The sequence below is a fragment of the Myxocyprinus asiaticus genome, chromosome 33 (assembly GCF_019703515.2).
Source record: "Myxocyprinus asiaticus isolate MX2 ecotype Aquarium Trade chromosome 33, UBuf_Myxa_2, whole genome shotgun sequence".
NCBI classification, from domain to species: domain Eukaryota; kingdom Metazoa; phylum Chordata; class Actinopteri; order Cypriniformes; family Catostomidae; genus Myxocyprinus; species Myxocyprinus asiaticus.
The window spans coordinates 36,069,917-36,092,746 of NC_059376.1; the positions used below are offsets into that span (position 1 = coordinate 36,069,917).

Consider the following 22,830-nt stretch of genomic DNA (forward strand, 5'->3'; position numbering starts at 1 on the left):
AACTGTGACCTTAATTGCCTACCGTCTGTAAGCTGTTAGTGTCTTAACGACCGTTCCACAGTTGCATGTTCATTAATTGTTTATGGTTCATTGAACAAGCATGGAAAACATTGTTTAAACCCTTTACAATAAAGATCTGTACATTTATTTGGATTTTTACAAAATTATCTTTAAAATACAGTGTCCTGAAAAAGGGACATTTCTTTTTTTTTTTTTTTTTTTTGCTGAGTTTATATATATGTGTAGTTGAACAGAGAATTAAGCTTCAAAATAGAATAAAAGATGCATCATAAGCAAGAGTCCTGCTGATCGAACTCATTTTTTCATCGGTTATTTTACACTCAGAAAGTCATGAACACATCTGGGCTCTTATCTCCTTCCTCCAATGTCACTAACATTTAAACATCTCCTTTTACACAGAAACCTCTCAGAGCCACCTGCTGCAGTCATTTTGATGCACGGGTCCCTCATGTGAATTGCTGTTTAATGAAAAACAGGCCAGCATATCCCTGGTCTCCTATTACATGGTAATTGATTCGAGGTGAAGAATGTCCCTTGTAGAGGTGAATAGTTTTACCCAAGTCATTAATCCACTCAACCAGATATTGCAATCCCCTGACCGCCCTCTTTAGCAAAAAATATCTCTTCTCTCTTTCCCTCTCTCCCTTATTAGTGGTGGTTGATAAGGCAAGCGTCACTATTTCTAATGCTCATACCTTGGATTAGGGATTTGAACAAACCCCTAATATTTAATATTAAAATTTGGAGCACAACTTGTCTGGAAACGTTTGTGCTATGGACATGAATGATACCTCAAATCATGCGGCTTATTGAGAGGTGTGCTATAGAGCTAGAAGAGAATTAGCCTTTATGAGCCATGGGTTCCCTCAGGATTTTCCCCTGGGTTTTTATAATGGCAGTTTTGGATTTATGAGTAAAACAATTTCTGTGGTAAACATTTCTTTAAGATACTAGAACGTTCTGTTCTACAACATAAATTACAAACAGTGATGTTTCGTTTGTAAACGAATCTGTCTTTTTGAATGAATCTTTTAAGTGAACAAATCATTCTCGCCAGTTTCTCTCCCTTTCATAGCCATTGAAGCCAATGAGCTCTAAGCGCGAGACTGCTTTGATGGCTTACAGTCATACCCCAAACATGAATTTAGAAGTATGTTGCTAACAAGTTGCTAGATAAGAACTACTACGGCTTTCCTTTTTCGTCAGGCACGTTCACTCACATGCATGTGGTATTTGTAGTCCTTATCTAGCAACTCTTTAGCAACATGCATTTTTTTTAAAATACAGCTTCAAAATTCAGATTTAAGCAAAATAAGTTAATTGTTGTTTTTTTATTCCACATTTGCAATATATTATGCATATTGTGGAATATTTGGAGAATACACTTATAGGCGATGGTGTACTGCGGCTTGACTCACGAACATTGTTGTGATAATATGCAATGATGATATATCATTATTTGAGCTTGACAGTAACGTCAATGACCAACATGCGGTATCGGATTTGGATCGGGCTTGTCGGACCAATACCCGATCTGGGTAAAAACGTCAGTATCGGACCTGATACCGATCCAGGTATCGTATCGGTGCCATCCCTAATCTCAATGATTTGGACTGTGGCATGATTGTTGGTGCCAGATGGGCTGGTTTGAGTATTTCTGTAACTGCTGATCTCCTGGGATTTTCACGCACAACAGTCTCTAGAATTTACTCTGAATGGTGCCAAAAACAAAAAACATCCAGTGAGCGGCAGTTCTGTGAACAGAAATGCCTTGTTGATGAGAGAGGTCAACAGAGAATGGCCAGACTGATTCGAACAAACAAAGTCTATGGTAACTCAGATAACCGCTCTGTACAATTGTGGTGAGAAGAATAGCATCTCAGAATGCTATTCTTAGATGCGGGTTGGCGCTGTTTTGGTGGCACGAGGGGGACCTACACAATATTAGGCAGGTGGTTTTAATGTTGTGGCTGATGATTTGACTCTGTCGGCCTTTTAATGCAGAGTTTTCTTTGCATGTTGCACCATGCACTGCTTTATCAATCACAAGTAAGAGATTCCAGGGGCATTTCCACTTGTTCATGAAATTATAATCATATGATTCACATGGTCAATAATAAATTCTCTACAGTATGTGAGTGTGGGGTCTATGTGGGTGGATGATTCTATGTATAAGACACTGCAAGCGATGCATAAACTCTTTAGGTCAAGTTGATCGTAATATAATCGAGGTGTGAATATCAGAGATGTTATTCAACATGAAAAGTTTTACGGAGCATAAATGACACAGCAAGTTATCCCACCACATGGTTTCTGCACCATTCATTACAAAACAGCTCTACTTTTGGTCAAAATCTCATTCAGGATTCACTTTGTATTGATTGCAATAATTGAAATAAATAATACCATTACAATCAAGATTCATGAGTGATCTATTTTAAAATTACTCAGAAATACAATTCACAACCCACAGTCAGACAGACAGACAGGTATATATAGTTAGACATACAGGCAGGCATATAGATAGATAGACAGACAGACAGACAGACAGACAGGTACTGTATGTATTGACAGACAGAGAGGCAGAGAAGACATGTATAAACAGACAGACAGACAGATAGGTAGAAATGTATAGACAGTCAGACAGACAGACAGACAGGTATGTATAGTTAGACAGACAGACAGGCTGATAGATAGATAGTTAGACAGATAGATAGACAGACAGACAGACAGACAGACAGTCAGACTGACAGACAGGTACTGTATGTATTGACAGAGAGCTAGAGTAGACATGTATGTATAAACAGGTAGACAGACAGGTAGGTAGAAATTTATAGACAATCAGACAGACAGACAGACAGACAGACAGACAGACAGGTATGTATAGTTAGACAGACAGACAGGCAGATAGATAGATAGATAGACAGACAGACAGACAGACAGACAGGTATGTATAGTTAGACAGACAGAATGACAGGTAATTAGGTGCTAATTACTTGTCTCTCTGTCTGTCTGTCTATCTAACTAGACATACCTGTATACAAGTATGTATAGTTAGACAGACCATAATAAAGACAGACATTTACAGTATCCACATAAGTCTGTTACTATTGAAAAGTCTGATATATTGGATGGATGGATGAATTAATGTTTTGTAACATTATACAGGCCTCTTGTTCAGTGGTAAATATGACATTGAAATGTCACGTTACTTATCTGAATTGAAAAAGGGGGACAATTCAGATGTTATGTATTTTGACCATGGTGAATGTAGTAATGTGATGAACTATGGTATATCATACTCATGTCTCAATGAAATTCTGATATGGCAGTAAAGTTGATTGTTTTTAATTGTCTTCTGTTACATGTGAGTTCATTCTTTTCTACACTGTATTCAGTAGATGACATTGTGGCAAAAAAAAAAAAAAAAAGTGAACTAAAACATATATAAACAATGATTGTATATAGGAACTATTGCAGCTGATTCCACAGCACAGGGACACCTGCCCTTGGTCACACCCTTTGCATCAATATTCTCCCTCTCTTCTAAAATTCCTTCTCTTCTCCTCTTTTCCTTCACCTTTACCTGGCACTTTCCTAAAAGTAAGACAGCAGGCTACTTACTTGCTTCCTGGCATACTGGCAGAGGAATTTCAAAAGAAATGAGCTCATCTTACCATTTCCCTCAGCATTACAACTGAAATCATATGAAACACTATGGACAATATCAGGGCCTGAAATTCATTTCTGAAGTGGGGAATGCCCCCATTAGATGCCTCATTTTGTTGGGGATTTTTTCCACTGTGTAGTCATGACATAAAGATATTCAATATTGTATAATAGTAATAATGATTATTATTACACTATTTCACCTAACTGTTTCTATCAGTTATCTCATATGGGATCTCCTATGGAGCTGTTTTTCTTAATTCTATCTTTTATTTTGATCAACTGTTATTCATGATGATGCTTCTTTTCAGTCACTTGTTTCCCAGCTAGGTGCAATTTAATCAATGCTGTAATGTGCTGACTTACATTTATGGTTGTTCATTTTTTCCCTCCATGTTATTAATGTTGTATTCTTATTTTAAAAGCATTAATTTTATATAATACTTAACAATATAACTTCTTTATAACATAGCTAGTATGTACCTCGAAACTGATAATAATGATGATGATTCTTTTCAATTGCTCTTGCTCCCTGGTCCAGTTCTTAACGGGAAACTAGCGCGAACAAGTAATCAATAAAGGAAAACGCTGAATGACTTAAAGCAGCTATAGCGAGCAGCCCCCTCTGTTGGTCAAAATAAACACACGATTAGCCCAGTTGCCGGCTGGCTTCAATAGGGGATTTCTTGCCATGCATCTTAACTTTGCAGACTGTTTTGAACGCGCAGTAAAAACGGGGACATTTCCGGGGACAGTAGAGTGACCAGACGTCCCCGTTTTTTACGGGGACAGTCCTGGTTTTTGATGGTCTGTCCCCAGAAAACGGGGACATCTGGTCACCCCTGGGTCACCCTACTGTATGTAGTAATACAGAAGAAAAGAGTTAACTGCACAACAATACATTTCCCTCTCTCTCTCTTTTTTACAAGAGCTACACAACTTAAGAATGTCCAAATAATATTAAGGAATGGCTATGGAACGTTGCCTTGTTGTACCAACACAAAGAGGCACCAAAATGGACTTTCAGCTTCATCGTACCACGTTGGTGGAATGACCTTCCCAACTCCATCCGTGAAGCTGACTCACTCTCTGTCTTCAAAAAACAACTAAAAACACATCTTTTCCATGAGCACTTAACCAGTCATAAAAAAATAAAATAAAAAATTTAAAAATAAAATAAAAAAAACATTCTTGTTGCACATTAATCTGTTTTGAATACTATTCTGATGCTAGTGAAACTTTGTAATATGGCACTTTTCATACCACTGTCTCCTTAAGATGATTAGCTTATGTTCTCCTCTTTTGTAAGTCGCTTTGGATAAAAGCGTCTGCCAAATGAATAAATGTAAATGTAACATAGCCTACGCAGATGAACATTAAAAAAAAAAAACAACAACAGTGAGAACCTGTCCACCGTATCGGAACATAAGGTAGTTTTCACATGGGACTTTCCGTGTGTCAACAGATATGACGGATATGATATGAAGTGCGGCCAAGTTCTGAGAAAGATAGAGAAGTGTCACAAAACCACGCGGGCTGCCTACCTAGACAGTATTTTTGTGCATTAATGGCGCATTCCGAAACAGCGTTTTTGGAAATCATAGATGCGCTCTCGCGTTCCGTCTGCCCCAGACATTCGTCGCGTCTCACTTTTTATGCAGGGACACGTGCCACGTGCGTTACGTTTTAAGACGGCGTCAAACTTTATCCATAACGCGTCTGTTTTTGAACGAAAGAACGCGTTCTGTGTGAACGTTCCACGTAACTCAAAGTTCTCCAAACCGCATCAAAGGTGCGGGACCGCCCAGACCGAACGCGTTCTTGAGCCAGAAAGCAAGGCGGAAAGAATAGAACACTACACGTGTTTCTCGATATGCGTTTTTAACCATTTATTTATTTATTTATTTATTTTGCTTGACATGGCGTCTGAAAACGCAGCGCTCCTGCACGAGACGCTGAAAACACAGCAAGTCGCGGCGCAACGGTCAAAGAAGGCGCGCGGATGGACGAAAAATAACGTTTCTGTGTGAACGCCCCTTAACTAGGCAGCACACACGGTTATTTTAAAAGCGTTTTTTTTTTTTTTTTATCACTTTCGGGTGTCATTTAAAACATCTCTTATTATTTATTTTTATTTATTTATTTTTGTCTAAAGTATTATCGACAAATCCATATGACCGTGGTTGATAAACGGGAGGAAACAAAAACGCTAGCCGCGCAATAATATTTCCGGGTGTTTTGAAAACGGGGGAACCCCGTGGTGTTTTTTATTACCCTGGGTGTACTACGAAAAGTGAAAAGAATACATGTCATCATAACGTGATGTTGGTACAGACACGACTAAATCTAAACTAAATGGCTTCTGGATCAGCACTATCAGATCCGTCTTTAAACGGGGCTTCGTCCACACCGGGTGAGAACGAGTACCCATCAGGTTTCCCTCAGAGCATCTGTGATGAAGTCCCGAAGGAGAAGTACTTGTGCAGCAACTGTAATAATGTACTTAATAAAGCGTGTCAAACGGTGTGCGGTCACCGCTACTGCCTCGCCTGTGTCAATTGGCTGGTAAGGTAAGAAGAGAATCATTAGAGCAGAACAGGTGCAGTTTCACAATAACACTCAAGACATGGCTGGTATGGCCATTGATTTCATAAAGGCTCTTGCAGTTTTATTTTCGGTTGGGTAGTAATTTTATATGTGGGTAATAATTCTGCTTGTGTGACACACACAAAAAAGCATATAATCAATTAAATTAAAAGCATATAAAATAAGTTTAGCTGATTGATTTATAATTAACTCCATTATTGGTTATAAATGTTTATAATGTTTCTCTTGGAAATTCACCACCAAAACACTTTGATTTGTGTTACTTTACTGCTATTTTAAAGTGTGTTAAATAGTCATAATAAAGATTAGGCATTTTCAGATTTTTGCCTGGTAGTGATAAAGTTGCTCTGTAGTGTCTACTAAATACCTTAAATGTTAACGTTTACGTTTAGATGTTGTATTCTATAGTTGTTTACCTTAAATGTTAATGTTGCTAATAATTGGCATTTCATATAGAAACAACAAGGACCTTATGTGCACCAAATGTAAAGAAGAGGATCCAAGCATTGACACTAATGACACTAGTGTACTGACTCTTGACCAAGTAATCAAAACTCCTATCATTTTTATGTGTTTTCTACTTTGTAATTCTATCTATCTGTCTGTCTATCTATCTATCTATCTCTTTACAAACATGTGTTCACATTTACTGTTCTTATGCAGGCATTTTGTAGGTCTGTTTTAGAAAGTGGAAGGTTTGTGACTCATGTTTGGATGGTTTTCATAATTTCCCCTCTTGTTTAAAATGCAGTTCTTCAATGATGCAGCTATCAATAAGGAAATTTTAGACCTGAAAGTTCACTGTGCTAACCAAGGCTGCCCATGGAGAAGCACCCTGAAGAACTTTGAGGTACTTCTCTATTGTCACTATGGAAATTATTATTTTATTTTTGCATAGGAAAAATTCTCTAAGTTAAAGATGAAAGATTTTGGTACTGTGTTTGGTCACCACTTGATGTCTAATGTATAAATCTGGATTCTGAAGCAAAACCAGTTGAGAACCAATGGTTTAAAATAGACCATTGTACCGATAGGCCTGTTTTTTTAAGTCCACAGATCAGGCAAAGGCAGGGTTGTTTATGGGCCACTAGTACACAGCCACAAAGTTTTTATCAAACTGCACAGTGATGACTCTAAGACTTTATAGATATTACAGCTTCATTTTATGTTAAAGCATGATTTTCTGTAAAGCTGCTTTGAAACTATGTGTGTTGTGAAAAGCGCTATACAAATAAAAATGACTTGACAAAGCTACAAACCTATTGAGAACTTACAAAGCTATTGGGAACATTGTAATGCTCTCAAATGTATTTTATACTTGACATGAGTCAATGTCAAATATTGGGCTTGTATCAATCACAATAGCAACTTTTATAGCTTTTTGGTTCAATTAAAGTGTTAAATCATAGGAAATCTTAAAGAAATCTCCGGGGTAGGCAGCCATATACTTAAAAACCACAAGATGCTATTTTACGGGAATTCATACTTGGTAGCTTTGTGGTTATTGCATAACATGAACTGACCATTAAGACATTAATCATAAAGATGGTTTTCACTAGAACTGTTGTACAGATGTTCCCCAGTGTATTGAATCAATCCTTAGTATGACAGAACAATAACAAACTCAAAAGTTAGCCTTTCAAGAGTCTTGCATCCAAGTTTTAGAGGTCAGTATTCAGTAGAGTAGAGACTGTAGAGTGTTCAATGTGACCCTCATGGCTGCCTAATGGAAGTCTTTTGTGTTTCCATTTTTTATTTTTATTTTTTTTTACTTTTTCTCTGCACTCAAGAGAGCCTAAAAGCCCTTTGAGAATATCATATTTTTCCCAACCTCCTTATTAGAACAGAAGCTTGAAGGTTGTGGTGTACGTTTTATGCTTTTCAGTGAAAATCATGAGGTCAGAAGGAAAATGAGAATTATTTTTGCACTAAGTTTTAGAGGTTATTTAGGTATATAGAAATCATCAAAGTTGCTCAAAGGAATAGTTCACCAATACTGAATTACTCACTCAACAGGAGCATCAGAGTCAGTGTGAATATGCCCTGATCCCTTGCAACATTGGTTGTGGCATAATGGTGCAGAGAAAGACATTGGCCACACATCTGGAGAGAGGCTGTCCCAACAACAAGACCACATGTCCCTCTTGCTCAGGTGTCCTGACACCTAGAGAGCTGCAGGTAAGGAAATGTTGGACTTTCCTATGCGTTACTTGGGAGAGGATAGTTTTGGAAAGCTTATTATATTATTGCCTCAGTTCACTTGGTTGTGCGTTTGTAATACAGTGTGATTATACAAGTGTGTAATACAAGTATCTAAACCATGACTTTAAAAAATTCACTGGTCACTGAAAAAATACACTATTTTGAAAACAGCTGAACTGAACTGCTGCTATGGTACTGTAAAATGTAAAGATAATTACTTCCCAATTTTGAAATGACAGTCATTGACAAATAAGGTTGTCCGAGGTGATAAAAATGAGAACTAGTTTAATTAAAAACCTAGTTTAAACATGCATCAAGGTTGTATAAATGTAATCTTTGTGTCCATGTTGGTTTTAATAGTTTTGAAAAACATTCATAGCATTTTCTCCCTGCCTAAAAAAGGATGTAATGATTTAAAAATTTCAAGTGGCGTAACCACAGAGTAAAAGGTATTAAAATATGAGCCTGACTGACTTTCCAGCCTGACTTTGCTCCTTGAATACACGTGTGTACAAAACTGAAATTATTAATTTAAAAAAAGTTTTCAAACATGTTTTTATGTTTTGTTTTTTTGTTTTTTGTTTTTTTTATCAAATATGATTAAAAAAAATGTATTAGGGTTACTCCATTTGACCTGAACAAAATATACCTTTTCATAAAAATGTAAAAAAAATAAAACAATAAAAATAAATCAAAGACATTCACACAGTTATGAGGGTCTAAAAGGGTTTTCTTATGTTGTTGTAGGTTTTTTTGGTCACATGACAACAGAAAGATTACTGCATGTTAGTTATACTGCCTAATTTTTATTTCATGAACATATTTTTTTCAAATAATAATAATAACAAGATTGTTTCACTGCTTATTAATATATATATATACAATGTGTGTGTGTGTGTGTGTAAGCCACAGGTGTGGGAAATGAACCTTTAATTGCCATTTAAACCTGTGTATGTCACCTTGTGTGTCTGTAACAAGGCCAAACATTCAAGGGTATGTAAACTTTTGATCAGGGCCATTTGAGTGATTTCTGTTATCATTATGATTTAAAAAGGAGCCAAACAACTATGTGATAATAAATGGCTTCATATGATCACTATCCTTAAATAAAAGACAGTTTCTTTGCATGATCAGTCATATTTTCAAAATCAATGCCAAAATTTCACAATTTCTGCCAGGGTATAACTTTTGAGCACAACTGTATATATATATATATATATATATACACACACACACACACACACACACACACAATATAATAAAAGATTATTCCAAACTACAGTATGTATGCCAAAAAATAAAAAATAAAATTCCAAGGATTTCAGCTTTTAATTAGACTTTTACTGTTTCCGGATGGTTACACCACTTTGACATTTTTAGCCCCAGAAGAAAAATATGAAAATTACTTGAACACAGAAATTGAAAACATGTTCATCACAGTAGATGTGAATTTAAGCAATTGTTATGTGTGAATTACATTTGTAATGTATTTTTTAATTTTTGAACTTAATTGATCCGAAGGGGAAAAAAATTAGCATCACATCATCGACCTATATACATAGTGCATGCACAATACTGTACATATGTTTGGGTTTTATTGTGCAAATAGGCCCATAGTGCTAGATATTTTTCCTCTTGTTTCCAGAGTGGTTCTGGGTCAGTGTGCCCTTGGTAGAGTCCTGGGGGTCGGTTTTAAGCCACAGTCTCTAGTGTTCACTGCTGTCCCATATTACTTTTTTCTTTCGGTTCCACCCATTGGGACCTGCACTCCGAGACATGGATTAGAGGAATAAAGAGGTGAAAAAAATGCAGAAATCCAGTGAATTTAGATGTCAAGCCTCAAACACCACACATTAGTCAAGATATCCTTTAATGCAATGCGTTTCTTACCACAAATTAAGATGAAAAGCCTGAATTAGATGTTTGTGGCACAACACTGTGTGAAACCTTTATCAATGCAGGAAACATTATTTTATTGTCTTCACAGAAGCATGCATGTTCCAGTTCAGTCGATAAGAAGACAGCAAAGGCAGAGAAAAGGCAAAAGGTACTGTAGAATCGCCGATTTAGGTGAATCACTAAATATTAATAAAAGAGAACAATTCTAAAACATTTTTTTTTTTTTGGTGTGTGTGTGTATGTGTGTGTTTCTTTTGTAGAATAATCCACAAGGCAACTCCAAAAAGAAAGAGCCATGCATTTTCTCAGAAGTCGGTTGTCCTTTTAAGGTTGGTCTTGTAGTAAAGTACCTGAAGTATGTTTTTGTTAAAGTAATAGCTTAAAAAATAATAATTTTTGTCATCTTTTACTCACCCTTGTGGCATTCCAACCCTGTATTATTTTCTTTCTTCCATGAAACACAAAAGGAGATCTTGGGAAAAATGTCCAAGCTTCTGTTTTTCATAAAGCGAATGTGGATGGTGATTTATACTGCCAGATTTTAAGTAAACATTTACTTAAATTTCAGACTGTTCCTCACACAAAGCTGTCATATGGCTTCTGTAGACATGTTACATAACGCACAAGTCATATGGACTGTTTTTTTGACACTTTAATGGTACTTTGACCTTTTGGAGCTTAGCAGTATAAATTACCATCCACTTTCATGGTATGGAACACAGAAGCTTGGACATTATGCTTAATATCTTATGTAAAGTATTTCACTGAAGCAAGAAAATAACACAGGGTCAGAATGAGGGTGAGTAAATAATGAGTAACAAAAATTGGGGGTGGGGGGGGACTATTCATCAAGATCCTCTAACCATTTTAAATAAGTCTTGTGAAATAGAATAAGAAGCTTAATCAACCTGGTTTTGCTGAAGTTTCATATACCTCAAATAAAAATTGCAATTCTGAAGAGGAAAAATATTTAAAAGAATATTATAAAAAAAAGCTAAAATTTTGCTACAACATGCCATCGCCTTTTATTTCAGGGTAATGCAGACAAAGTAAAAGAGCACGAGTCCTGCAGTCACATTGGTCATCTTCAGCTTCTCTTGGAGGTCACCAGGACTCTTCAGCGAACCGTACATTCCCCACCTGAGATGGGTCACCATGAAAACACTCTGGACTATCTTCATCCTGGTCAGAGTGGTGCTGCTTCTCCTTCTCAGAGTGAAGGTGAGATCGAGACTGATGGAGGAGACCCAGGAATAAATGATAAGGCCTTCAGCCTCCATGACAACCATGCTGAACTTGCCGTGGGACAGCAACTAGACGGCCTACAGCAGAGAGTGCAGATTATGGAGAACATCATCTCAGCTTTGAACCGAGAGGTGGAGAAGACCCAGCTCAGTGTGGTCACACTGGAGAGAGACAACCAGAACAACCAGCAGATCATTCAGCACTTAGAAACAAAGGTAAGTTCTCCAATAAAAGAATACCAATAAAATTGGTACAGCTTGCAATAAACAAACAGGGCTAACAGGTTTTAAAGGGGGCATACAATATAATGAGGGATTCAATTTTCCTTTGAACTTAATGTGCTATGAATACATTCTGTAATTTTCAGAACTCAAAACTTTCTCCCGGTCAAAAATGACCGCTGCCCCTAGTGGCTGAAGTTGGAAGTGTTGTTAATGTGAAATGTCTGCAGTAGCCCCAAAATCGAGTTGTATTTTTAAGTTGTAAATGATGTAATACAGTTAACAGGAATGCATATTTTATTAACCATACTCTTGAACCCTAACCGTCAGTGAAGTAAAACTGAAATTTCAGATCTAAAATGCAAACTCCAAATTGTGCTCATCATTGTTTATATGAACATGTTTACTTCCTGGTTTCCACAGTATCCAAACATGTGTCTCAGAGATTGCTTACACAAAACCCTATTAGTAGCACCACAGGGAAAGGTAAATGCATTTGAATTAGTGCAAAAAATGTCTGATGGGGGAAGGCGCTTGTCAGTAATTCAGGAGAATGGGGTCCGTTTCAGGGTACATGAACATATGGAAGTAGCATCTTTATTTGCGTGTGATCATGTTGGATGTACCACTGGATTATTTATCATTGAGTATGTTTACAGATTATGCTTAATAAGCCAACAACGTGTGTGGTGATGTGAACGCAACAAACTGCGTAAGGTCATATGCGGCTTAGAAATAAATTGATCGACACAGGTAGATTTTTGCCAGTTACCCAGATTTTGGGCTGCATGTAACACATTCTTACCATCTTATCCCATGTGCATAAGTGCTGTGTGCATGCCTCTTCATGGTTTGACATCAAAACACAGAATTACTCGAATTATTTTAAATCACACCTAAACACGGTTTTGTCTTTGTCAGATTTTTGATCTGAGTTATCAGCAGGGACAAAAAACTAAATGTTTTTCATTTTGGTTTGTTCGGAGCAGAAACAGTATTTTTTAGTTCCGTTTCCAGCATTCCGCAGCCTCCTTTCCAATTGATAAGGAGGTAGGAACAACATTAAAGTAAGGCTAATAACGTTCTTTTTAAAAATGGCAGTAGTCTGTGCTAAGGTTGGGTGATATACCAGTTGCAGTGTTGCCAGATCTTACAAGAGAAACAAGGCACCTGTCTTGAAAGAAAAAAAAAATCTCTCAAAATAAGGGATGTCTTAATTAAAATAAGCTAAAATAATCTAATACATTTTTTCACATGTGGGGGAAATTATCAGGATAGAAATCACAAGCATAGTATACAGTGTCCTTGTCACGGAGGTATTCCGGCAGGTTTTAGAACCCAGTTGCTTTTTTGAAAATAATCCAGAGCAAGAGTAACCACAAAAGAAACAAGACAAAGACTCACTAAACTCAGCTCAGTACAGTTAACAATTCAAGACAGGGAGAACACAAGGGCTATATATTTATTACACACACACACACACACACACACACACACACACAGAACTAAAATGACACAAACTAGAAACACCTGTAATTAGGAAGGGAAAATGAACTAAGACAAGGCAATATCAGGGAAAACAAATTTCAAAATAGAAGTCCAGCCCTCTAGCGGCCCCTACAGGGGAAGTTATACGTGACAGAGTCCCCCCCCTTTAATGGGCGGCACCTGACGCCCAATACAAAAACAAAACAAGAAAGAATGGGTCCGGTGGTTTGGGTGGAAGCTCCAGAAAGGGGGCGGGGTCCGGAGGCCAGGGAGGTGACTCCAGGAAGGGAGCGGGGTCTGGAACGTGGCTCCAGGAAGGGGGTGGGGTCTGGAGGCCTGGGCTGTGTAACAGGGCCCGACAAGGCAGAGGGGCATGTTGGAATCTTAGGGGACGGGGCCGGTGGCGTTTCAGGAGGTGGTGCCGCAGGAGGAGCAGTATGCGGCTCAGGAGGCAGATACTCAGGGGGGGGGTGGGTGGGCCGCAGAGGGCTTGGGGGACGAGGCAGCTGGGGATGCAGAGGGCTCAGTAGTCAAAGCAGCTGGAGACACAGAGGTCAAGGTAGCTGGGGACATAGAGGTCTCAGTGGTCAAGGCCGCAGGGCAGCCGAGGACTCGGGTAGTGAGGTCAGGACCACTGAAGCTGGGACCACTGATGAAGGGAGCTTTTTCCTCCTCCTCTTAGAGCCTGCCGCCTCTGGTAAGAGAGAACAGGGTGTCTCTAGGGAAGCTGCTCCACCTCCCTGCAAGATGCTGGTAATAAACTCCCTCTGTGGCAGGGAAACAATTCAGTGGCACAGACTCCCTTAAAGAATTTAAGTTCCAACCCGAATATTGTTCTTAGTGCCCTCTTCGGCATAATAATCTGAGATGCCAACCTCCAAAATTCCAAGCTGTATTCCACTGCCGACCTGGATCACTGGCAGATTTGTCCAACTTGCTCTGCTGGGTTCATGGTAGGTTCTTGCATTCGGTCACAGAGGTAGTCCGTCAAGTGAAGGTTTTTAGAACCCAGTTGCAGAGACTTCTTTATTGAAAATAATACAGAGCAAGAGAAATCACAAAAGAAACAAGACTAAGACTCACCAAACTCAATACAATTAACAAAGCAAGACAAAAGACAGGGAGAACATGAGGGCTATATATACACAGAAATAAATGACACAAACTAGAAACACCTGTAAACAATTAGGAAGGGAAAATGAAGACAAGGCAATAACACGGAAATCACATTTCAAAAAAGTCCAGCCCTGTAGCGACCCCTACTGGCCGCTAGGGGAAGTTATACATGACAATCCTTTAATAAATAACGTATTTTCAATAAATGTTTACTTAATATTAAATATATACCCAAAAGCATTTCACATATTTCAAATATTCATTTGGGCATCTAAAATCAATAAACGCTGAGGGCAGAATGATTACAATTTTTTAACATTGGTTTGAGAATCAAAGCGCATGCTCATGTTCTACTAAAAATTTCGAGCAATAGGAAAATGTGTAATTCTGAAAATTTACTGTTATAAACCCTTTGTTTTTCGGTTTCATGAAAAAATTATTAGAACAAAATTAACCAGTTATTAACCGGTTACCAACATTTTAAAATAATGTTTCATTCCGGAACAATTTAATGGAATTTTGTTCCCATTTCCGGTTACATTTTGCCAAAAATGTAGTTCGTTTTCGTTTTTCTGTTTTGTTCCTTGAACCGTTTTTAGTCCCTGGTTATCAGCGTATTGTGGTGCATGTAAACGGGCTCATTGTCTTCTATTGCAATGGACAGATGTGTAACTCTCTCAAAACACATCATTTAAAAACAAACAAAAAAACAAAAAGAATGATCATATTCCTGTTTTGAAGTAACAAGAAACATTAAAATACATTTTTTGCATTGTGATTTAATAAGTCAGTAGATCAATATCATCCAATGTGTCTGAAAAACCCCATTCGTTGTGTTTATGATAACATGTTTATAGGTACATAATTCTGAAAAATCAGCATGTTTTAAAACAACATACTTTTAATAAAAGTATTAAGAACTACATTACAGCAGTTAAATGAATTTATTTTCATTTAATTCCATTTGAATTACACATCCTCCCTAAATTTGAATTTGAATTACAATTCTACATCCTGTTTGCTTCCTAAGAATTGGATTATACACTACAAGGCATTCTCAGTTCAATTCTGAAAGCCACACAACCCTGGAAATCACATTATTTCCATACTGCATAATCTAAATCATCAGAGTTGGCGTTCCACTGTGTGCACTTTGATGCAAAAATGGATTAAAATTTGTATTACTTTAATGCATCCTATGGCAGTTAACTAGCTCTCCCACTGTGAATCTGCAATACGTTTGAATATAATTCATGTGTTTATGGTACAAAAACTCTGAACTGCCATATAGGAATCATTGAAATGCATTTGCTTCCTTTGAAGTGGTATTTATTTGTGCTGAAAGCCGGGCTGTAGAATTCATGTTCTAAGTCAGAGCTCACCTAAAACTAACAAAGATATTGCTTATTTGGTACCTGAGAGATGAAATGATAATTTATTTGTCCCTATTTTTATCACCGCAAGGTGATCAAAAATTATTATGGTGGTGCTCAACTTTACATGGAGGAGTTATTTAACATGTGAGCTGCAGACACTCTTGAAGAACTGAAAATGAAGAGATAAGTTGAAGTAAGAATAGAGGTGCAGGTGGTGAGTTGTATAAAATAGATTTGTCTGACAATTCTGCGAGAGCTGTTTTGAAAAAGAAAAGAGTGTGTCTCATCTCTTTCTGTTTGTATATCTCGAAATGTCTCACACAATGCTACTAACATTAGCCAGCTCTGAAGGCCTATTATGATGCATTAATATTGTGCTTTTACAGTGAGCCAGTCTGTACCTTTGGGTAATTCATCCATGATAATGGTTTTCCATCACATTTTAGGTAGCCGAGCAGCAGCAGCGGCTGGTCAGGAAAAACATATGCATTGCATCCTTACAGCAGTCTATCAGCGCCCAGCAGGACGTCTCATATGATGGAACCTTTCTCTGGCGCTTGTGTGATGTCAGCCAGAGACTGCGAGAGGCAGCAACCGGGCAAAAGATCAGTCAATACTCACCAGGTACCAAAGCACATATTTTCTGAGTTGTTCTTAAATGAAAAGTGCAACTGAAAATTTAAATTCTGTGCTTTTTTTTTTTTTTTCTCACCCTTGTGTTGTTCCAAACCCATATGATTTCCTTTCTTTTGTGGAGCACAAAAGGAGAATGTTTTGCATACAATGGAAGTAGGCTGTTAAGCTAGAAAAAGCACCATGAAAGCAGCGTAAAAGTGTTGCATATGATTCCTGTGCTTTATTCCAATAGCTTTATGAGAGTAACAGAATGCAATGTAAAGGAATAGTTCACACAAAAGCTTAAAATGTTATGATTTACTCACTCTCGTGTCATTCAAAACCTGTATGATTTCCTTGTGGAACACAAGGACGACATAGATGATGTTTGAATAATATTTGGGTGACAAAGATGATGTTTGAAGAATATTTTCTGTTCAATGAATGTAGACAGTGACCAAGGGCTTCTAAGCTCCAAAAAGACATAAAAGTACCATAAAAGCCCTGTAAAAGTAGTCCATGTGGCATGTGTGCTATATTCTCAGTCTTCTGAAACTAAACAATAGCTGCAAATTGGACATGCTTAGAGAAATAATACGCAGTGGAAGCTTCACACGAACAAGGAACAGACCTATTTGTCATTCACTGATAATTTCCCCCTGGCTGAATCTTCCACTGTGTGTTATTATTTTTAAGTATGTACTTGTACCATTTGCAGTTTCAGTTGACACAATCAATATATTCAGTTGAGACAATCACAGGTCCCCTCATTTTTAAGCTGAAGCAAATCATTTCAGCACTGAATACTTTAATGTATCACCCTAAACTCATCAGGGTATCTGTGTTGAATTAATATTAGTTGTTATCATATATTAAGGTAGAATCAATGCCAGTTCTTACAACCAGTGCTTAAAATTAAGTTGGAACCAAAAAAAAAAAAAAAAAAGATTAAGTTTTCAATGCTTCAGCAAATGTGGAGCAGTTATGAAAGCTAAAATGGGATTCTTTGCCCAGTGGGTTTATATCTCTGTGATTACAACCGTAACAGAAAGAAAGGCAGAGAAAGAGTGAACAACCGAAGGCAATTTCATTGACTTGTTTTCATACACGTCATTACAGAATAGGATCAGAATAACAATTCCTCCAATACAACAGTCATTAAGAAAGCCACACGTTTGATTCTTGAGTTGAAAGAGGCTTGCCTGGTTATCTACAGCTATTTTTAAGGCTGTCTGTGCTCAGAGTTTGAACTAAAACCCATCACGATTCAGATGAAAATGACAATGAGTGATGTTTTTCAGCTTTCTACACCGCCAGGTATGGATTTAAAGTATGCATGCGGCTCTATTTGAATGGAGATGGGGTTGGGAAGGGAACGCATATCTCCCTTTTCTTTGTTATCATGAAAGGGGACTATGACCCTGTTCTCTCATGGCCATTCAGACACAAGGTAAAACTCCATAATTAAGCTGTCAATCAATCAGTTATAATTTTGTGCATCTTTTCTATGTGTTGTCTCTTTACAGATTAAAGGGGTCATGTCATGAGCACTCAAAATTACCTTGAACGTTTGAGATGAAAGATTTTGATGTACTATTACAGCATACTGCAACTTTCAGATCTCAAAAAGTATATTGAATCCGTCAGCAAACTCGCAGTTTGTATGTGAACAATGTTTCACATTTCACATGTAAAGAGGGCGTTCACATAAAAGTCTTAAATGCACAGCAGCAAAAAAATGCCTCGTTTAATTCAAAGGGTCATAGAGAAGGTGGAAAATAGTCATGAAAATTTAAATGATGACTATTTTTGGTGCAAAAGACTGTTACTGCATATAGGAACATTATTAGTGAACATCTTAACTAATATATTTTAAAAAAAAGAAAGAAAAAAAGGTATGATATGACTCCTTTAATTGTGGCTTTTATTCAGAAATTAATTCGATTTGCTTTGGTTCTTTAATATTGTGCCATCAGCATTTTTCATGACCTCCCATTGACTTCTCCTGTGCATATCTGGCAGGTAACGTTCTTTCTCATAGATCAGAACCACAGAGAGCATGTCATCGATGCTTTCCGTCCCGACCTGTCCTCTGCATCCTTTCACCGGCCCGTCTCAGAGATGAATGTGGCCAGTGGGTGTCCCCTGTTTTTCCCTCTGGGGAAATTGAGGTCACCTAAGCATGCCTACTGCAAGGATGACACAATCTATATCAAGTGTGTGGTGGACACCTCCTCGTGAACCAGGAAAGCTTGGCTGTTAAAGGTGAAGTGTGTGATTTCTGCACCACCAGCGTCGCCAGACGGAAAATGCAAAAATAACTAGATAGGTAAAGTTTGTCAAGACAAACTTTGATGTTGGCTTGACAAAGCCTTGTCTGAAAGTTTAAACTAGTTTTAAAAGTTTGATGTTTATACAGACATTACTGTAAGATACTGTAAATAAGATAAGCAAGAAAGCAAGCAATTTTAACACAGTTAGCATTTGAATTCACAAACAGTCTCTCAATGTAAGTTTATGGGTTTCTTCCCATTTTGATCACCTGGAAAACTATTAGTCCAATCAATTAGAAAACACATTGCCCACTAATTGGAACAGTCTGAAGGTCTGTGCCAAGTGTGGTGGATGTAGCTTGAAAACTTTAGGAGTTACAAGCCAACATAACAGATAAAAATTCTGTCATCATTCATGTTTTTTCAAACCTGTATGACTTTCTCTCTTCCGTGGCACACAGATGGAATTGTTACACAGTATGTTAGTCTTAGTCACCATTCACTTTCATTAGATATTTTTCTGTGCAATGAAAGTGAATGGTGACTAAGGCTGCCATTCTGCCTAATAGTAATATTTCCTTTTGTGTTCAAAGGAAGAAAGAAAGTCATACGGGTTTGGAACAACACAAGGGTGAGTAAATGATGTCAAAATCTTCATATTTGGGTGAACTGTCCCTTTAAGCTGGTGTTTTTGCATTGAAACTATTTTAACATTGAAAAATGCACACAAATCACCTTTAAAGATGACTGGAAATCCGTGCCAGAAATTAACTTGTATATTAAGGGGCAATAATCCCCTCTATTGATTTTCTGGGGCATTTTTTATATTTATGAGGGCATATTTGTTTCGCATGTTTCGTTAAAGGGATAGCTCACCCAAATATTTAAATTCTCTCATTATTTACTTACCCTCATGATATCCCAGGTGTGTATGACTTTCTTTCTTCACCAGAACACATTTGATGAAAAATAGAAAAATATCTTAGTAGGTCCATAAAATGCAAGTGAATGGAGATCTTTTGAAGGTCCAAAAATCACACAGTCAGCATAAACATCATCCATACAACACAAGCTGTTAAATTAATGTCTTTTAAAGAAATACAATCTTTTGGTGCGAAAAAAGGTCCAAACTGTCTCTCGTGTGACGTATTCGTGTTGCCATGGATACAAAGGTAATCTCATGTTCTCCACTCGGTTGAGACATCCAGGATAAGCACACAAACGCACAATTGTGAGTAAAGAAATAGTTAATAACAGATCTAAACCAAACTCAACCAAGCTACTGTACAGTGTTCCTCCTTCTCACTTGTAAACAGCACTGCTCGTCTGGCTGTGTCGCACGTGCGTCAGTGGTTCTCACATGTTTCAAATCTCAAATGCCAATGCCAATGCGATTACGTTACACACGTGTACCGCTGCCAACCGGAAGCATGATTTACAGTTAAAAAAGTACTTAAATATTTATCTCTTTCGCACCACAATTGATCCTATCGCTTTAGAAGACATGAATTTAACCGCTGGAGTCACGATGACGTTTATGCTGACTGTCTGTGATTTTTGGACATTCAAAAGAGAAGTCTCCATTCACTTGCATTTTAAGGACCTACTGAGCTAAGATATTTTTCTGTATTTCCTCAAATGTGTTCTGGTGAAGAAAGAAAGTCATACACACCTGGGATATCATGAGGGTGAGTAAATAATGAGAGAATTTTTGGGTGAACTATCCTTTTAATTCATTAATACAAATTCTCAATATGAAGAACGTATTACCTTACCCTAAGAATTAAATTAACATATGTCATAAAATGCCATAATATTTACAGTATAACTAGGACTATCCTAAATTATAAAGAACTATTTCAGATGTTATTCGAGGGCATTTGTGGCACCCACATTTTGAATTTCGGGGGCATTTTTTTTTTTTTTCATTTTAAGTGTTATTTTTGGCCCGAGCCCCCCTATATTTCTTACTCTGCTGGAAATCTAAGAGAGCATTTTTATCAAGTTTAAAATTGTAGATCTGATTGACAATTTACACAAAATGCAAATGAAGTGCAGAGAGACAGGCCTGTGCTTTTTTCAGCTGGGTGTAGAATGACAAGGTCGGTTACAGTGCTGAAATATTCATTAATTAAAAGGTTTTGCTTTGTCTATTTCAGATGGGAGATCTGCTAAGCTGTTTTTCTTTTAACTTCACATGATATCTCATTTGCAATGCTTTCCTGTGGGTGCATAAATAAAAGACTATGTTTAGACTGACACATGGCTCTTAATGTTTTAATCATGGATTTATTATTTTTTAATTTTTTATTCTTTTGTATTTATAATGGAATTATTTTATATATATATATATATATATATATATATATATATATATATATATATATATATATATATATATATATATATATATATTTAAAAACCATACCTGCAGTTTTTATATTTTGAATGTAATTTAAAAATAAAGTGAGTTTGCTCACTACTTTTGTGTGTTTTATTTCTCTATAGCTGGGGTTTTCAATGTCTTAAACAGTAAGCCACCCCCACACTTTTTTTTTCTTCAAATTTATATAATTACAATAATGTTGTATACAGGCTTACACTGAAAAAACAACTTATATAATTTACCCCCAAAAAATGAGGCAGCAATTTGCACCCACTTTTTTTTTTTTTTTTTTGCACCCACAACTTTTTCTCAATTTTAGCATGCAATATAGGTTAAGGGTATATTTTAACCAATGTGTATGAATAGTAATTAACAGCACCAAAATCATTTTTTTCAGTGTATACAATAGCCAAGTAAATAATAAATAATATAGCCCATGCTAATTATCCTATAAATATCCTTCTTAAACTAAAAACAGCAGTAGGCTACATTTTGGCCCCTTATTTGAAGTTTTATCAATTATTTCCTCTAATGTGATATTATCAAAATTCATCTTATTTCAGGCGTTGGAGCAATTCACCAATGATGATCAATAACCTTAAATTCAGTCTGACAGACTCATTCGGCAATGCGTCAAACACTGATGTGTAATTAATGGCTATAAATATTTCTATTAATAATATGAAACCTTATTCTGCATTGTTTTTTTTATTACAAATACATGTTAGTCCTTATGGCAATGGAATAACTGTTTTTTAGCCTATATTTGTGATAAACTCGCATCACATGAGCCAGTCTCCGTATATGTGAAACTGCACTTGTCACAAACACATGAGAACCAGTGTTGGGTGAAATTGGATTACAGAGTAATTAGTTACTGTAATCTGATTACTTTTAGGCACAAATAGTAGTGTAACACATTACATTTTAAATTCTTGTAATCAGATTACAGTTACTGACTTTAAATAAAAGTAATTACTTTTAGTACATTATTGGATTACAAATATTTCTAAAAAATATTTATGTGTAATACAATTAAAATGTGAATGCATATGTACATCTGTTTGCGTTTCTGTGACAGCTGAAGGGAATGCGACAATGAACAAGGAGAAAATAGACAATTTTGAATTTGCTGAGTGGAAAAAAAAAAGTTTTTGACAAGTTTTTTAGAAAGTAACTTAAAAGTAAATTAATCAGTAATGTGATTACATTTTAATGAAGTAATCAGTAAAGTAATCAAATTATAATTAAGAGAAGTAGTTAGTAATTTGTGGTGGATTACTTTTTGAGTAATTTACTCAACACTGATGAAGACAAATCGAACTGATATCATGTTAAACTCGCTCTGGACACGTGGTGACAAATGAACAGAGGCAGAGCTATATGACTTTATAATAGATTCGCAAGTGCATAAGACACGTTTTGAGCTCTCTCTGAGCAGCACATAACTGAGAGTGCGCATTCAATTTTGTGCAAGAGAGAAAGGAAATCTGCGTGCGAGTGGAGAGATTTGCGCTCACGCAACTGGTATATGGTTGCGCTCTCGCATGATATGCATGCGCTCATGACATTTACCGGTATTATAACGCCATAGAGCTACTGTCTAATGTCTGTTAAGCTGGACTATGGTTCATTAAGCTAATAATTTTCATTTAAGTTCACAATATATTTTTATAGTATTTATTTATCTTTTGATTTTACTTGGTGAATTT

The 22,830-nt window shown here is 36.8% G+C and overlaps 1 protein-coding gene across 2 annotated transcripts; it reads left to right on the top strand.

Moving 5' to 3' along the window:
• Positions 1–5,013: 5,013 nt before the first annotated feature.
• Positions 5,014–21,065, top strand: LOC127423948 (TNF receptor-associated factor 1-like). Of its 2 annotated transcripts, none has more exons than XR_007894399.1 (11): positions 5,014–6,260; positions 6,754–6,841; positions 7,049–7,147; positions 8,314–8,475; positions 10,487–10,546; positions 10,659–10,727; positions 11,433–11,858; positions 16,291–16,468; positions 17,761–17,909; positions 18,482–18,788; positions 20,892–21,065. XR_007894399.1 is itself a non-coding variant. In XM_051668664.1 (11 exons), the coding sequence occupies exons 1-10, from the start codon at positions 6,046–6,048 to the stop codon at positions 18,698–18,700; spliced, it is 1,665 nt and encodes a 554-aa protein (XP_051524624.1). In that variant the 5' UTR covers positions 5,014–6,045; the 3' UTR covers positions 18,701–18,724; positions 20,892–21,065. The 2 variants fall into 2 exon arrangements, 1 of the variants encoding a protein (XP_051524624.1); XM_051668664.1 differs by having other exon boundaries at positions 18,482–18,724.
• The last annotated feature ends 1,765 nt before the right edge of the window (positions 21,066–22,830 follow it).

Excerpts from the sequence above, each read along its gene's own strand:
- LOC127423948 (XM_051668664.1), top strand. The coding sequence starts at position 6,046 with ATGGCTTCTGGATCAGCACTATCAGATCCGTCTTTAAACGGGGCTTCG. Across the intron at positions 6,261-6,753 it reads TGTGTCAATTGGCTGGTAAG|AAACAACAAGGACCTTATGT; the intron begins GTAAGAAGAGAA and ends CATTTCATATAG. Across the intron at positions 11,859-16,290 it reads TTCAGCACTTAGAAACAAAG|GTAGCCGAGCAGCAGCAGCG; the intron begins GTAAGTTCTCCA and ends ATCACATTTTAG.